We start from the raw sequence: 18,315 nt of genomic DNA on the forward strand, positions 1-18,315 counted from the left end.
TAGTTGTCATCACTTTTGTCAAATGAAATAAAACGTTGTAAGCTACATCTGTTATGTTGCCATAGTTAAGCATCATGTAATGCCAAAGCGAACTCAAAACTGACTGCATTGGAAATATGGGAAAAAATAATAATGCACTATCATACTTTTGGCCAAATTCTGAACCAACTGTCATTCAATTTTTAAAACACAATGATAATGTTTGACAATTTGGCACTAATTACACAAAGTGTAGCACCCAAAACTTGATTTGTACAGCGTGAAGGCTTTGAACTTGGTTTAAGTATCCAAAACGAGTGAAATTCAGTGTTTTTTTTCAATTTTTAGAAACTATTACAGTTCTTTATTGGAAAACTTCCCATTCTTCGGTATAAGGGTGGGGGGATATGGGGAATGAGGGGAGAGGGAATGGAGATGGTGGAATGGAAATTTTGAATTGGGAAGATGGGGAAATTATTCTTTTTTGAAGTATTTATTGTATTAAATTTCATTAATAATAAAAGTTTATGTGCTGAAGAAATTAAAAATACATAAATGATAATATAAATATATAAATATGCAATGGTGAATCAATGTGGGGTGGGGATTTATCAGAAGGCAATGGGGAATGGGGAGATGGTAAATGGTATAAGTGGGAAGTTCAAGTTTTGTAGTTACAGCATATCATACTAACAAAAATTATTGGTAGGGCTGCAACTGTACCTGCCACTATGCCCCAGTTATATACATGTATCATCAATAACTATAAAAAATTAAATCAATCTACATGTACTTAAATGCTGGTAGTTATTTTTCTGTATTTTGCATATTCACTAATAAAAAAAACCACAAACATTCCATCTCCCTCAACTCTACAGCAATGCAAGGAAATGTGAAACAGCCATAATGACCTACATTGCACTATAATATGGGTTCTTATAAGAAAGATTGCCTATGTTACCAGAGTGAATTTGTTACTTCTAGGCAAGAAATAACAGGAAAAAATATTTAATGACTTACAGGCCACTTAGTGACATCCTTTTTATTCCATTCAAATGGGGCTTTTGATGATGGTTTTCTACAATACCTGTAAGACGAACCAACACATACTATTCATTTTGAAATGTCATCCATATATACAGTTAGAGCAACCTATATCAATGATTCTTTTTAAACTCTACCAAATTACCTTAAAGTAAATTATTCAAATTTAGAATATAAAATTTCTTTCACATGCTTTCAGACGAGACTCATTTTCTCTCATATAATAATTAGGTCACCAAATCTTTCCAGCAAAAAAATCGATCTTAAAGTTTGTGATCAATATTCAGTCACTCAAAACTGGGAAAAGAGTTTTCCACATTTCTTGATTTTACTGTACACCACATTTCCTGAACCTATGTTGCAACATGTTGAAGTTTGTGCTTTACTCAAAATTGGCTGACATTTTTAACTTAGCATTCAGTCAGGTTATTTAATCATGAAATTCAACATTAACACAAATTTGCATTATCAGGATAACATATTTATGTTACGTTTTCAGTGCATTCCAAGGGGAATAACTAATATGTTTTTCAAAGTGCCAGAATATCAAATATGACTTTCACAAACTAGAAAGCTGTGCTAGAAATTTACCAGACTACCACTGGTGCACAAGGTCAACAATGGCTTGAGCTTTATCTCATACTAGTAAGCACCTGATCACTTTTATCATATACTAGTAAGCATCTGTGAAAATTAATGGCTAGAGCTTTATTATATGCTACATATAGCAAGCTGATCTGCACCAAGGTCAGTAATGGCTGCTGCTTATCTTATACTTGTAATCACAAGCAGAAATGACAAAGCTTTATTTTTGTTTGAGCTTTACTGTATGCTAGTAAACACGATTGGAAATAATGTAAGTTGTTTATATAATGTCTAGAACAAAATGTTGGTTCATAAGAAACAAAGCTACTTTTGTTTACCAAATGGTACAGGACCTCAAGTAAGGGGAAAAATCAAAGAGAAATTACAGTATTTTTATACTTCACTTTTGCATTATTTGACTATAAACTTACTTAGGATCTTGTCCACATACAGCCCCAGCAGTAATGTTCTGATTTCCTTTGTGAGTAGCGTTATACTTTACAAAGGTTGAAATCAAATTCTGTAGAAATACAATAAATGTGTGGTAAAATAATGATACAATATTCACATGTAAGAGTGTCTAAATAAAAATAATTAGGTTTTTAAAATTAAGTTTTTAGCTCTAAATGTTGGGACTGAAATATGACAAGTTAGAAAGATGCGTGTCCTATCACTTCATCAGATATTCCATATTTACTTACATCTCAAGCACAGTATATGAGATTAACAGTGTTTCTTTTTCATGACAAAACTGTGCAAAACTACAATGCATCCATGGTTTGCTACACAATATTTTCAATGTAACAATGCATAGAATAGAAATGAAACTAGCACACAAGCATTTATTAAAGAAGCATGTGTTCTAAACTTATTTTACTATTTTCACTTCAGCTCTCTCTGTATAAAAAAATTGAAAAATAAGCAATTCATAGTTTTGATTTTAACAAGAGAATTTAAAGTATAACTCACACTACAAAGAGATTCTAGTGTGAAATATAACTCACACTACAAAGAGGTTCTAATGTGAAATATAACTCACACTACAAAGAGGTTCTAATGTCTGTACGCATCCAGCACCATCATCTCTAACACAACAACCAGAACTTTCTTCTTCCTTTCTGTCCAGTTCCAATACTCGATGGAGGTTAGGATCTTTCCTCATACAGGGAGAGTACTTAGCTCCAAGATGAATTAAATCAGCCTAAAACAGAATTTTTACAGTAAAACTTGTCCACTCGGAACATCTAAAACAGAATTATCATTTAAGGATGTTTGCTGCACTATTTCAGAATAACAAAGACTTCAAAGGGTTGTGAAATATATTACGATTATTCACGCTTAAACGACATAACAGAAAAAAGATAGAAGGGTCAGTGTGTTCGTTGTTGAGATATAAAATTATAACAGTTTCTCTAGATTTTTCACTGGTTCTGTCTAAGAAGGTTTTATCTATTAAAAACACTGAAGAAATAACAAGGATTTCATAAAAACTTCCCAAATAACATTTTAAGGTGCGTTTTATGACATTATAAAAAAAAAGTGGGAAGCACTGTGCAAAAAAATATAAATGCTATGAAATAGATAAAACCAAAAAAGTAAAAAGATCTGAGAAAAATGGCATAACATGACTGGTGAGCATCCTTACGTGAGTTAATGCCAAGTCCCAAATGTATTTTACATATCAATACATATAAATTATTTAAGGAATATTTTTTTTTTCATGGAGTGCTACAGAAAGTATTCTCAATGTATAACTTCCAAAGCCCGAAATTTAAAAATCTGAATATAGAGATCCTATAAATGTTGTTGTCCATACTGGTTTATAGAGAAGAAGTGGTCTAATAAGAAAACTTTCATGTTTGATCAACCTGTGTATATAAAAAAAATAGAAGACAGCTTTTACAGTCCTTCGGTTAACCATTGACAAAATCTAAATGATTTTAAACTAGAGGCTCAAGAGAGCCTGTATCGCTCACCTGGTTAACCATTTGCTTATTTAAAAAAACTTGAGGAATGAGACAGGCTCAGTTAAAATTAACTAAATTGTCAAATGCAGGAAATGCTTTTCATAGCATTTTCATGACCTGAACCAGAATTTTGCTAAAGGCAACAATTCTTGAATTTTTTTTCAAAAACCTGTCTTATGACCCCTAAGTTCCATTTTTAGTATAGGCAGCCATATCTATTCACGGATTAAAAATCACAAAAGTCATTTTGAGGACAATACAATGAAGAACTATTATGCTTATTTTTATTCAATGATCTTAAATGGTTTTAGAGAAGATTTTCGAAGTTGTACATGTGGAAAAAAAAACAACAAAAAAACTGTATCAGGGTTCGTAATTCCTACAATAGTCAATGAATGGTTTTCAAATTTCAGCATACGTCCTTTTCATGATGCTTAACAATTTTACCCAATGCCAGAAATTTGGTAAAGGCAACGGTTTTTGAGTTATTTGCAAAAAAACTGCCATCTGACCCCTATGTTCTATTTTTAGTAATGGTGGCCATGTCTTTTCATGAATCAACAATCCCAATGGTCAATTTGTGTGGGATACCCTAAGGAATATAAATGCCACTGCAATCTGACCACTATGTTTTATTTTTAGTAACAGAGGCCATGTTTTTTCATGGATCAAAAATCCCAACAATCATTTTGCACAGTACACCCTAAGGAACAATCATGTCAAGTTTAAAATCTGTCAGTCCAGTAGTTTCAGAGGGGAAGATTTTTTAAAAATTTGTCCACGACAACGACAACAGACACATGTGATGGCGTAAGCTCACTTGGCCTTTGGCCAGGTGAGCTAAAAATTAAGTAAGGATGAAAAAAAATACTAACTGACTAAGATTTATAGCTTTTAAAGTAAGGCAACACAAATTACTGAAAGTCATTGCTCACTATTGGTACTTTTGATAAACATGATGCAGATGTTGCCAGGGTTCCAGAAATAAAAAAAAAATGGTGTATCTTAGTTGATAATTTGTTGTGACAAGTAAATGCAGAGGCATCTTTGATGATAAATTCTATTACAAACAGATGAACAGATACACTGAACCAGAAAGATAGACATAATATACCGGTAGTGGGCTTAATTAGTTCCATAGTGCCAGTAACAAGTACCTGTCTTGGTCCTAGCCATATATTACCAAACTCTGATTTCCTGACCAACTGGATGGATAACGATGGCTTCATCACCTATAAACATTATGATAATAGGTAATGACACTTACTGGTATACACAATAACAGTTTAATTTGGAATCATATAACAAGTGTAATGGAAGGCTTCTACTTCTCCTTAACTTCATACTTTATAATTAGACCAACTTATTTTGTACTTATTTTTTGACCAACTTGTAAATTTTGATGACTTTTGAGTTGTTGGTAGTGTATATGTATCTGTTAATTTGCTTTTAAAAATAAGTATATTGTGCATTACACATAAGCAGTAGTTAACTTTTGGTGAGAAACCAGTGAGTTTCCCAACTAGTGCAAGTCCTACTCTCTGTTGAATGCTATATCTAATTGTACTTCTATAGTTGTTGTCTTGTTGACATTTCCATTTATTTTTGCTTCATAACTTTACAGTATTGGAGTAAATGTTTTCTTTGGATATTGACCTTTACTACCAATAATTAGTTCAGACTTCAAGGTAATGAACTTAGATCATTTACAGATTTTCATCACCACAGTTGTCTCCAAAATGTTCTACAATCAATGTTAAAACAGTAACACCTTTTAGAGTGCAATAGAAAATTTAATCTTACAAGTTCCTCCTCAGTGACTTGACTGTGATGGGGTCTGGCAAATCCATAAACTGAAACAGCTGTAATCATTATCACTAACTGGACAAAGCTAATGAAGTAGGAAAAGTAAGGTCTACAAATAGAAAGATATCATCATAAAAAGCCAGCAAACATTCAATCTGATATGGGAGTCTCAGAATTAAACAGCCCAATATGGATTTGGTCTTGAGTTATATACATTATGTATATCAGTGGTCTCTTAAGCCCTATTTAGAAGGGCACGGCACCCTTCTTGCCATTTTAACTCGACCAAATATGAACATGTGCCTTTCCATGCTTCAATATTATTTTCTGTCTATTCGGGTAAGGGAAAGTTTAATGACCAGTAAATAATCATCTGATGATAATTGACAGGTACATGAAGTAGAAAATGGATCCCGATTCAATCTATCAAAATTTTATGGACAGCCAATCAATTATTTAGTGATGATTAAATTCCACTGCTTAATTAATTAAACAAGTAGTGTCAATTTTTGTTGAACCATGTGTGTAAACAATTATAAAATTATCAAATTGTCAGTTACCTCCCTTACAATTTTCAATTTTTCTGTATTTTTAACAGAACAGTATATTTGTCAAAAGTTGTGCTTCCAATAGTTATGGAAAATACCATTCCTTTAAATTAGTGAGATTTTTAAAATTTGGTAGAATAATATGCAGTAAATTTTATAAAACACATGTTCAAGTTCAATATATGCCTAATACTATGCCGGACCTGACAAGAGGGTCAAGAATGTTAAAGACCCCTTCAGTCAATTAGACTGCACAAAAATATCTAAAAGCAATGAGAAAAGCATTAATTAAAACATGAGTAAAAACTATGTAGCAAAAAAGCGCCCTTCCCAAACTTGAGAAAAAGCCTTTTCCTTCACTGGCCCCCTCCCCTTTTTCAATTTCTTGCTGAAGCACTGTATATCCTGACTTCAGCTACATGTAAAACTGTAACAACTTTTTAAAAAAAATGCTCCACAGGGCGCAGCTTGATACATTTGCAGAGGTCAATCATTGAACAGTTGGGGCAATTATGTACATACCATTCAAACTTAACACAGCTTTGAATTTTGGTTACAATTAGATATTTGACCAATCAGAAGTGGTCATTTTTTGGGCTATTATTCTTAAATGGTTCCAGTCCAAACATGCAAAATCAATCCAAAACTTCCCGTGAGGATATGGCACTTGTAACACAATTTTAAAGCACTTCATTCCCTATCACAGAAGTTATCATCCAGAAATCAGAAAAAAAAATATTTCTGACACCTTATTCAAACTTGGCTCAAGTCATAACCCCAAAAATCAGTGTCAGTCTTCCTGTTGTGGTATGAAACATTGTAGTCAAATTTATGAGATCACTTCTCTTTTTCTCAAGTTATTATATGAAGATGAGTAAAATGCTGGTATCAAGCCCCTTTCTGGGCCCCAAATTCCAACAAGATTTATGTCTAAACCCTAAATATTAATCCCAGTCTTCCTATGGTGGTATGGTACCTTGTAATACAATTTCGAAGACATTCATTCACTAATAATCAGGAACATCAGGAAAAATGCATGTTTCTGGCTCCCCTTTTTGGCCCCTAATTTCTGAAAAATTCAAATCTTTACCCCATAATCAATCCAAGTCTCACCATTGTGGTATAAAATGACATGTTTGACAATGACAGCACCATACCAATATATGACGACAATTTTTTTGTGGTTGTATATAAAGGAAATATCGTCATTACCCAAGCTTTACAATTAAGGATATAATTTTTAACATAAACTGACCTAACAACTTACTATGATGGTGCACATCTTTCAATTATGTATAGACAAAACATACTTGCCTTTTATCATTACTTTTCTCTGACTTTTTCCATTTACAGATCCTACATGAACAACAGAAGAAATCTGAAGCACTATCACAGAGCTGGTCAACAACAGCCTTTCTCTCCTTTTTGGCAATACCAGACCTGGCCACACCCCTGACTATGTCTCCATCCATTCTAGACATTCTAGGTTTGCCAGATACTGTTCTTGGTCTTCCTTCTCTACCTTTAATTTCTGTAAGTGGTATGTCAGGTGCAAAATTCAATCTGAAAAAAAATCTTTTTTTTTATCAAGTTGTTTATATAATTTAAGAGAAATATCATATAAAGAATATCACATTACTATTAATATGGTTAAAGATATTTAACATATGTAATACTAATACTCCACTAAGTAATACAGAAAATGTAAACTATAAAGCAAACTTTGGTTAATCTTAGAAAATCTATTGTTGAACGAGAAAAGGTAGATAGTAGTTCACAACATCAACATGCAAATCTACGGCACACAGTATTTAAATCCACTTTAAAGATATCGTATAAAATCTATGAGATATCTTGGTTATCCTTAATAAATAAGATATCTATAAACTTAGTGAGATATCTAATATAGTTTATAAGATATCTCGTTGACTTTCTTAAAAATATCATGTCTTCAGTGGTATTGAATCATAAAGTATTGATAAATTAGGACCTAAGAAAATTAATTATTTGATCTTTAGACAAACTTCACAATGAGAAAGATCAATTGCTAAATTCTATTTATGTCCAAGTTCATGAAATATCTTATATATTTCAAGAGGTATTTTATGAACTGTATGAGATATCTTTATAGAGTGTTAAATCGGTGTGCTATACAAAACATCCAGAGCATTATATCTAACTAAGTAACAGGAATCAAGTCTTACTTAATTTTCAAATTCCTCATTTTTTTTTTTTTTTTTTGGGGGGGGGGGTGGTATTTTTTATGAAAATGGACTGTTTGGGGAAAAAACATTAAAAATAGGCTAAAATAAATTGTTTATTATCTGTTTATATATTACTTTAAAACTCTAAGTCAGGCCATACAGATATTGAAAGATCTGCATATAGTCTAGGTCATACACTTACATTTCATATACATGTTTAGTCAGAAACAATTGTAACTGTGATATATCTAATTTTTGACAAACTTTTCCAAATATTTTTCTTAATTAAAATCATGCAGATGTGAAAGAATTTTTTACACTAGAATATGATAAATAATTTAAATAAACTTATGAATATGGTAAATGAATTCATAAATATGGTTAACAAATTTATGAAATGGAAAATGAATTTATGGTGAGTTGAAAACACACATTCTGAATTTAGAAAATTACCTGTAAATGTGTTCCATAAATACATTTATGTAAAGAATTTAAAAATACTGATAAATTCACTTGGTGCCTACAGTACACGTTTTAGATTAAAAGTCATACCTATGTCATACAGCTGTTGTATTTGATGTGATAGCCATGTAGAAATTTCAAACCAAGCTTTGTTATCATGCATGTAATGTTATGAGGTTTGTTTCCCACAACCTGATTACATGTGAAAGAATAAAAAAGATACTGATTTCTATAGGGTGATTTCACAAAATGTAGTACATGCTAAATTGATTGTAAGTCATTACTTTAAATGAAGAAACAAGTACTGATTTACTTACAATCAATTTAACATGTATAACTACAAGTTAATGAGAATGGACTACAATTTGTGTAATATAACGCACAACTCATTCAAAACTAAAACTTGACTTTAAAGCAGTTTACAAAGTTAAATTCTTTGATGGTTTCTCTCCAAATCTTTGAGATATCAGAGCATATAGGATCACATGAACTGAAAATATACATGTTACTACACATGCTCATATTTGTGTTGTGTAAAACTAAATGTAATATCACATGTAAAGCAGAAAGAAAACTTAATAAAGGGCTTACCTAACTTTTCTATTATCAACTCTACAAACAAGATGGAAAGCTGACTTGGTGTTTTAAATATTTTTGTTTTTGTTTTCATGTTGTCTTAGGTCAACAAAATGCAATTATCAATGACCTGATTAGATTTCATGATTTAAATCCTAAAATGCTACCACAATTGTTGTTTTTTTATCATATTATTATATAAGTTTTAGTTTTGAGTAATGCAAATTTTAATAATTTGTTTGCCTGTTTCTGTTTTATTGTTAAAAATCTGGAAATGACAGTACATGTATTGTTTAGCTATATATAGGTTGGACTTTAGACAATCAGCTTTGTCTGCTATATTTTCTAGTAAAAACACTGAGATTGGAGTCATTACAATGAAAATTATTTTACTACCACTAGAATCATAAAAAAAAAAACAAAACAGTTAATATTATTTCTTTATCACACTTATAGGATTTTTACAATAAGTCAATTTACTAAAAAAAACTAAAAAACCTAAGAAAATAAAGTCTTTATAAGTGAATGATGATAACCTTATAAAAAGCAATTAAAAAAAAATGTATCCATATAACCATGTCACACATTTCATACATGTAAACTAAATTACTACCTCATAATTTAATATAAAATATCTAAACAAAATCTTAATGTTCCATTCAGAAAAAGTTACCTAACAATCTAGTTGTTTTTGTAAAAAGGCAATATTTTTACTGCATGTTTATAAAATTCAATAAAAGAAAATGATAGAACTCTACATCCTCTTGCTTCTGACAAAGTAAAAATATCAACTCTTCTGGATTTTAAATTAGTAGGTAGGATTTAGTTTTACATGTAAACAAGAGTTACTCTCTTTCATAGATATTATACATGTTTCAACAATATAAATAAGAGTGTTAATAAAGTATTGTGTTTATGAAGTAAAATATCAATATTTGTCTGCGTACTCATCATCATCTTCTGGTCTTGCCATTGCCATGTCCATATGGCTTACTCCCTTTGCTCCTCCACCATCCTCTCGTGAGCGAGCCATTCCCATGTCTAACTCATCCCTTCCAGTAGCTTCCATACCTGAATTTTCATTGCTTTTCACAGGTACAACATCAGGAACCTCATCATAAAACAACTCATTCTTCAACTGCAATAAAATAGAAATTTAAAAAACATGTAAACTAGTACATGGAACCCTGCTTAGACTAAATACTGATTAAACCTTTCTAAACCAGACATCTTCTGAAGTACAACAAAATTGATATCAATTTCAATTCAATTTGGACCTGTGTTAAACTTAAAAACTACCTAAAGGAAACAAATTATTCACTCCTAATGGGACTTGATTTAGACAAGTTTCACTGTATATTAAACTGCATGATTGTACACAACATTTCTTCAGGTGAGTAGTTAAACATGCTATAAGTCAAAATAATATGAAAAATCACAAAAAATTGCCTCTAAATATTCAAGTAACATAAAAAAAACAAACTAAAGGTGCAAACTAAACAAGACATACAGAGGCCAGAAATTCCTTATTTGGGACAGGCACAAAAATTGTGGCTGGGTTTAAGTACTTTGGCTTGATCACAACTCTCAACTTTAAAATCTGGCCACTTTGGAAAAAAATATTACAAAATTAAAAACATCTTAAAATCAGTTACCTGTAAAAAAGGTCTGAGCCCCTTGTTACCATGGAAAAAAACTTAATATAAATTACACAAATGTACAAACTAAGGACTACTAGCAGTTAACTGACATGCCAGCTCCAGAGAAGTTTAAACCTAAAAAAGTTATGTCCCCATCATATGTAAAATCAACCCCAATTCTTCCCATACGGGGTTGAAAATCATAGTACATCATAATTCATACAATAAGGACACAACCCATGTCATGCCAAAAACTGGTTTCAAATATATCAAGTTTCTATGTAAAGATCCTGTGAGTGAATCCATGTTAATACCAAACTATGCTACAATATAACGAAAATATAACTGTATTTGAGAGTGAGTTCCTTCATTTGGTTGAAAAATTTTGTGAATGTTTTTAAGAGCTTGTGATATTGAAAACCTTGATGTAGTAATTTCTCGGTTATATAAATATTCCTTTCATTAAAATCTGAAACATTGTTACAAATATGACCAAATCTAACCAAATGTGATATGTAAACACCATGTGATGGTGACAAGGAGATGCAACCATCTAAAAAGAGGTTCCCAGGAGCCTGAATTGCTCACCTGGTTAAATTTTGTCTTTCAAGGGCAATAAATTTCAGAAGGAGTTGTCCAACAATTTTGACTCAAGAAGACTTTGGTGGACTTATCATAAGGATCATTTCAGCATTTGAAAGTTTCTATTTATCTATTATATTTTTCAAGATATTGACTTAAAAAAATGTCCTTTTCATTTTTCAAGGGCAATAACTCTTACAAGGAGTCCTCTGACAACTTTAATCCTTTGGAGACTTAAGTCGGCCTTATAATAAAAATCATTTCAGCTATTGAAAGAATTTGGCTAAACCTAACAGACTTGGAGATATGTGAAAAACAACTGTCTGACCCCAATGTTCTATTTTTAGTGACGGCAGCCATGTTTTTTGACAGATCAAAAAATGGATCTATGGAGGATACCCCAAGGAACATTCACGACAAGTTTGGTTCCAATTGGTCAAGTACTGTCAGAGGGAAGATTTTTGAAAGAAATAACATCAGAAATATATCTAAAAAGGGCAATAACTCCAACATGAAAATTTTACCACAGATAAATCTCATCATGCTGAACATTTTTAACCAGTCAGAATTTGGCTTTACCTTACGGTTTTTGAGAAATATGTGAAAAAAAACTGTCTGACCATTACATTCTGTTTTAAGTAATAGCAGCCATGTTTTTCAACAGATCAAATATCTCCACATCAGTTATATGCAGGATACCCCAAGGAAATTTCAAATTAAGTTTAGTTCAAATTGGAAAAGAAGTGTCAGAGGAATAGAGTTTTGAATATTGTTAACACGGGCGACAACTGATGCCAAGTGATGGCAATACATCACATGGCCTTTGGCCAGGTAAGCTAAAAACAGACAGTTGACAATAGGGAATGAAAATCATCCCTTTTATCATAAATGTTAGTTTTAAGTTTACCATTATAAATATGTATACTAAGATCAAGAAACGGACATGCTTTATTATCAATATTTGCTTTATTCAAAGATAGTTCTACATTATATATATCTTAAGTATAAATATTGAAGTCTGTTGTTTGGGTCAAAATATCTCAGGTGTTATAAAATTATTCTACCAAATGTGGTTCATTTTTGACAGTAAACACACATATATGACATATATTTTTCACTAATTCTGTAAAGAATATTTTAAACACTGATTTTTAAAAGTGAAGTAGAAGTCAGATATAACCTCTAACATTTACTACCTTATACCTCTTCGAAAAGAACAGTTCCTTCAATTACTTTATTCAGATCTGCAGGACGAAAACTTCTAGACCTTTCTTCCAAATTAATCTGTCCATGTTTATCTTTAGCTACCTGAAGTAGATAGAACACTGACAATTGATCATTTTCATAAAATGGCTGTTGTATAAAGCTGATGTACATCTAAAACATGATTATTTTTCTAGAACAAAATTCCTGTGACAGACAAAAGCCTGTCTCAACAGAAATACATGTACAGTCGAACGGACCATGCAGATATGTTCGAGTTATCCGCGGTTCGAGTAATTTGGGGTCGAGGTTAAACCAGAAACACTAGTCGTTTGGTCAATGATTTACATCATTAGTTGTGCTTGTACATGTGCAATGTACTTCACTTTAAACGGTACTTCGTAATGTCTTGGGTTTCATATCGGAAGATATTTTTTTGTATGTTGTATATCATGTTTGAAATACATTTTTACAATAAAATTTCAAATTCACAAGTGAAACGAATGTAGTCATTGAAATACACTTACTAAAGTCTGTTTGATGTTTCATTAAATAGACTGATACCATTACAATTCATCCATATTTTTTTTTAAAAATTGTCAAAATATCAAAATATCCGATACCACTGTTAGTGTGAATTCCGACATGAAATTAATAAAATTCGTTTCTTTTCACAACACGTGCAATTTTAAATTAACTAAATATACAAATCAAGCCATAAAGAGTGTCAACAAATTAATTTTAAAAGCCACGCTAATTGTTGTTAAAACACAATTCGATCATGGTTTATAATAAAGCAATTAATTTTCCAACTAATTAGTTGACTTCCAGACTTTAGGGTTAATTAACCTTGAAGTTCTATTGAGGAGACTGATTGATTACCTCGAGTTATCCAAGGTTTTGCTACATCCTAGTTCAAGTCATCCGAGGTAAAATTGTATTGGAGTAAGGGGAGTTTTGCTGGGACTTTGTAATTAGTTCAAGTTATCCAAGATTTTGACTAATCCGAGTTCGACACATTGAGTTTCGACCATACATCTAAAAAATTCATGTGACAGACAAATACTGGCCATTCCTGGTTCCGTTTGCTGTTTTGTGGCAGGGGAAACAATAAAAACAGCAGCTGTCATACAATTTTGCTAATGTCAAAACTGTAATGATGACAACGTGATGCATGTTCAATCATTGCTATATTGTCTTTGACCTTGTGAATCAGACTTACCACTGCCTGTTTGACAATTGTATAAAGAGACTGTCTATTCTTTGGTTTACACAGCTGTCTACCTCGACATTCACGAGCATCTACATCAGTATCATCTTTAAGGTTTGTTCTATAGCATTTCTCTCTCCTCTTTCGGTATCTATCCTTTGTACCTTCATCTACATCTCCAATGCCAAGAAAATTACTACAAATAAAGTTCAAAAATAAAAGTTGTTTACTTCAACAATTTAATGTTTTTTTTTTAAATCATTATCATTGTCATGATTGTTGTGTGAATTTGTCAGTTTTGTCATTCATACCAAAGTAAAATATGGATGCTTAAAAAAGAAGGCATTTTTAGAGAAATTTTAACAATGGACTTACTAAATTAATGATAAATTGTTTAGAGAATTGGAAAAGCAACTATTACAGAAACTGTTCAAACAATTTAGGTGTATCTCCATTCTGGTGAAGAATATGATTGCATTGAATGTTTTAACCAAGGTCAGTATGATGCACTGACATACATGAGCATATACATGTATATGTATCTACCATGAATGAAAATGTACATGTACCTTATTCCTTCCATCATCTTCTGCCCAAGTGGCTTTTTTACAAGGCTATCACCCATGGCTGAAATAATAACAAATCAATACAATTAGTTGTTGAGATCACAGTTTCATCAAGAGCATGATACAAATTTGTTTAAAATTGTATATTTATGACTGTTTATACAAATGTACATGTATTTTTTATAGGTTAAAACAAGTAGATTGTACATTTATTACAATGTACACAAAATATGATTAAACAACTTCCATGATGTTAGTTGACAAATATGCAAATATGTTATTAAACACAAAATGGGGTACTTTATTTCTGTAAATTGCATGAGTTTATTACTGTGTCAAAAATCATTTGATCAAAGTAAGATATGGAAATGTGAAACAACTGGACAACTTAAACTGAATGAATAATATGTCACCATTTAAATTCCTGTAGAAATGTAGTGTTATGATGACATTGTCCTGTATAAAATGAAACACAAAATGCACCTGACAGATAGTGGTTCTCTACATGATGATGTACAGTACATGGAAATGGTGAAAACAGATGACCCTCTAGAACTTATGTCATACATTTGTACTATGTATGAATAGAATGTACAATTACATCAGACAATATTATAACTGGTAGTATAAAACGTGCATTAGCCACACTGTTATAAAAATAGGCATAGACAAATGTTGTGGCTAAGGTTAGATTGGTCCAATGGATAGACAATTTTCACATTTAATTCCATTCATGCCTGTTTACCTTCAGGCAGAGTTAGAAATAGTAGCCTGCACGCCAGCCCAATACTGGCTATTTTTGGCAGGGCTGGCTAATTTGAGCAAAAAAATATATAGCCATATAGTAAATATATTGCAAAATTGCAATCAGACTGGCTAGAATTTGAGTGAGTTTCCTACCCTGCTTCAGAATCCTCTTTGAAGGAGATTTTGTGTGACGAAATTTTCGACATTTATTTTGTATCACATGTATATATACAAGTCAGTATATACATGTATTTATTGGTATGAAAGTGTTTAATTATATTTTATGCAGTTTTAACCAGAAAAATATAAGTATGAATCCCAGAAGCAAAGCCTGGTAAGGAATTTCTCTGAATAGAATATAAATTACTGTAGTTCTGGAAACATTTAATTTAGCAGTCCTGTGAAATGATCCGTTTCCAGAAACAATAAGTTCAGGGCCTAATATAGACATTGATGAACAAAAAGAAGTTTTAGTAAATTAGCTCTTATTTTGGGATTCTATGGAAATTATGATTTGACATAAAAGGAATAAAAGTGGTATTAGACCATGCATGGCATTTATAAAAGCAGAAACAGCCAGTTTGTGACCAACATTATCTGCATGTCTTTTTACAATAGTACATCATTTACTCCTCTGTGAACAATACTGAACTTGAATTACATGCATACTGTTGGTAGTATGTTAAATCAATCCCCTATTTAGCAGTTCATGGACAGAATTTGAGCCATGTGATGATGTGTGCAGGTAAATCCATTTTGGTAAATATTTGCAAGAGTATTTCTTCTTTTTTTTGTGGGAGTGCTGGAAATAACATATCCCATAGGTCATTGTTTATTTATACATCCTTTTGGTTAAAAAATAGAACAAAATGAAGAATTTAGTTAAATGACATCAACCAAACTATCCATTGGAAGTCATTAACTACATGTATGCAGGGTACCCTTTTTGATTGTGAAAAATCTGGAAAGCATTCGAGTATGACAATTTAAACGGCTGTTTTAAAATCAACCAAGAGCAGATGAGACCAATTGTAAATGATAAAAATGATGACCATTAAAAATAAAAAATACAAACTTGGGAGGTCTTGCAGTAGATGTCCACAAAAAAGGGGAGTTCTGGGTCTCCCATCAGGGAGAATGACTTATTACAGGAGTAAGGTCACTTTTGCTGGAGTCTTCTACAGAAATTGAAAGGGTTAACAAATATGCTTCCATTCCAGAAAGTTCTTCAATTATATTGAGGTCAACTAGGGTCAACTGGTGTAAGATTGGGTGGCATTACAATAGATTTCAATGGAACAAAACTTTATCCGATTACTACAAAAAGAAAATTTCAAATGAAATGTATCTTAGAAGTGTTTCAGATATTTTATATCAGGAAACGTATTTCTACTTTACCAGGGGTTGAAAATTTTTTTGGGAAGGCCCGAGCCCTGGACTTTTTCATCTTTTGTACACTAAGCCCGAACAATGTTGTGTCAAGTCCCAATCGATATAAATGCAATTTTGTTATCTGATATTCTTATGTATAATTCTATGTTTGCAGGGAAGAAGACACAGTGTCAATTGATTCCGTCTCCACGTCTGATGCCTTGTCATCAGCTTTCCGTTTCTGTGTTTTTTTAACCATGAAATTGTAATTGAGCAACGATATTTTCCTCAAAAGTTTATTAACGAAATTTGATCTTTATCATTCCAGCGCTTGATTAATAAAATTTGTAGTATGTCAAAAAATGCATCTGATCAAGTGCAGGTGTGATTCAGACTTGAGAATGACTAATCAATAGATCAATCTAGTAAATACCCATTTTAAAAATAAAGTTATAACTATTTATAGGTCAGAGAATAGATCGAGAAACATGGTTCAAATAATAACAACAAAATCTTCAAAAATTAGTTTTTATTTTTTTAGATTTGCCATGCCTGACGGACTTATTTCATTGAAAAACGACAAGTCTGAGGTGCAATTTTTTTAGTCCCAGGCATCTGGCTTTAGGAATTTTCAACCCCTGTTTCCTATTACTGTTATTGTAGCATTCAAATCTGATATCCTTTCTTGGTCTACTATAGAACTGTTAAACAGTTACCACCAGATTTGACTTAAATAGCATTGGGCTAGTTGACCACCTACCACTAACACAGGACAAACCAAGCTACAAAATTTTGGCAACTCCCACTTTTTAAATCTAATGCCAGAGCTTGCTGTTACTACACAAACTTTTTGTATCACGCTAGACTTCTTACAAATAGGCTTCTGAAACAGGGTTATGTTGCTGCAGGACTCAAGTCATCACTACAGAAATTTTAGGATTGACATCATTTACTTTTGTAACTTTGTATGTGTTATTATAGTTATTTTATGTTCCTTTTTGTGTGTGTGTTTCCCTGTCTGGTCTTTGTCCATGGACTGCATTCTTTTGATTTCCGCTAGAATCTTGGTTCCCTTGAATCGCTGATTACTCTTAAATTGCACTTCAGCAATGGGCCAATGGTAAAGATTGGGCGACTGATTTTCTAATTGAACACATTCCAACCTATTAGACATCTAAGTCTTAGCAATAGAAAATCGGTAACTAAACAGTCTTTCGTCGTCGAGCTGTCTTCAAATACTAAGAACAATTCTATTTTTAGGTCTGCACTCAACTAATATTTCGTCGAACATTTAAATAAGCTGTTCTTCTGGTGTGTAAATATTCATAACATATGCATAAATGTAAACAATGCCTTCAAGATTATACTTACCGTATATAAAGAAACTATTTGTATTCTGTTCACAGCAAAACGGGAGTTTTTATAACTTTCGATTTCGAATTTTCCATTTTTGGTTTCGAGTTTTCAAAAAGGGCAAACTTAGTTATGCAAATTTTTGGCATCCTTATTGCGAGATGTAAAACGCCTTCTACAAATAGTTGAAATTAAATGGCTTTTTCTTATATTTATCATATTAATTACCTTCAATACTTTGAACGTTTTTGACAGACCATTCTACTCCGAGAGAAATTTCTCGAAATTGATCTAAACAATATTATTATTATTTTGAACAGAATATACAAAAAGCTCACAAGCAAGTAACCCGTGATATGCAAAACGACTGAAGACCAAATGTGATATAAATAGGAATAGTCAGCCATTTCCGCTACACTTAAAAATAACGTAACAAGAAAGGCTAAAATGTTCCGATTGATTTAACAACTGG

General features: G+C 31.9%; 1 protein-coding gene across 4 annotated transcripts in view; it reads right to left on the reverse strand.

The window, feature by feature from the left end:
• LOC148629237 (inactive rhomboid protein 2-like) overlaps nt 1–17,979 on the reverse strand; it is a 31,560-nt gene extending 13,581 nt beyond the window's left edge. Inside the window, exons 1-12 of one of the 4 annotated variants that reach the window (XM_088546610.1) lie at nt 17,862–17,965; nt 14,376–14,433; nt 13,819–14,002; nt 12,597–12,701; nt 10,119–10,309; nt 9,187–9,207; nt 7,244–7,492; nt 5,379–5,490; nt 4,733–4,807; nt 2,648–2,809; nt 2,040–2,128; nt 1,000–1,066 (exon numbers count right to left, since the gene is read on the reverse strand). In XM_088546610.1, the coding sequence (XP_088402736.1) occupies nt 1,000–1,066; nt 2,040–2,128; nt 2,648–2,809; nt 4,733–4,807; nt 5,379–5,490; nt 7,244–7,492; nt 9,187–9,207; nt 10,119–10,309; nt 12,597–12,701; nt 13,819–14,002; nt 14,376–14,431 (1,311 nt within the window). In that variant the 5' untranslated portion in view covers nt 14,432–14,433; nt 17,862–17,965. Of the gene's footprint in view, nt 1–999; nt 1,067–2,039; nt 2,129–2,647; nt 2,810–4,732; nt 4,808–5,378; nt 5,491–7,243; nt 7,493–9,186; nt 9,208–10,118; nt 10,310–12,596; nt 12,702–13,818; nt 14,003–14,375; nt 14,434–17,653; nt 17,774–17,861 lie in introns of those variants that run through there. The other 3 variants (XM_088546616.1, XM_088546628.1, XM_088546621.1) reach the window with 3 other exon arrangements.
• Between the last annotated feature and the right edge of the window lie 336 nt (nt 17,980–18,315).

Source organism: Perna viridis, chromosome 1, assembly GCF_037379345.1.
Source record: "Perna viridis isolate PV_CMFRI_1.1 ecotype Kerala chromosome 1, ASM3737934v1, whole genome shotgun sequence".
NCBI lineage: Eukaryota > Metazoa > Mollusca > Bivalvia > Mytilida > Mytilidae > Perna > Perna viridis.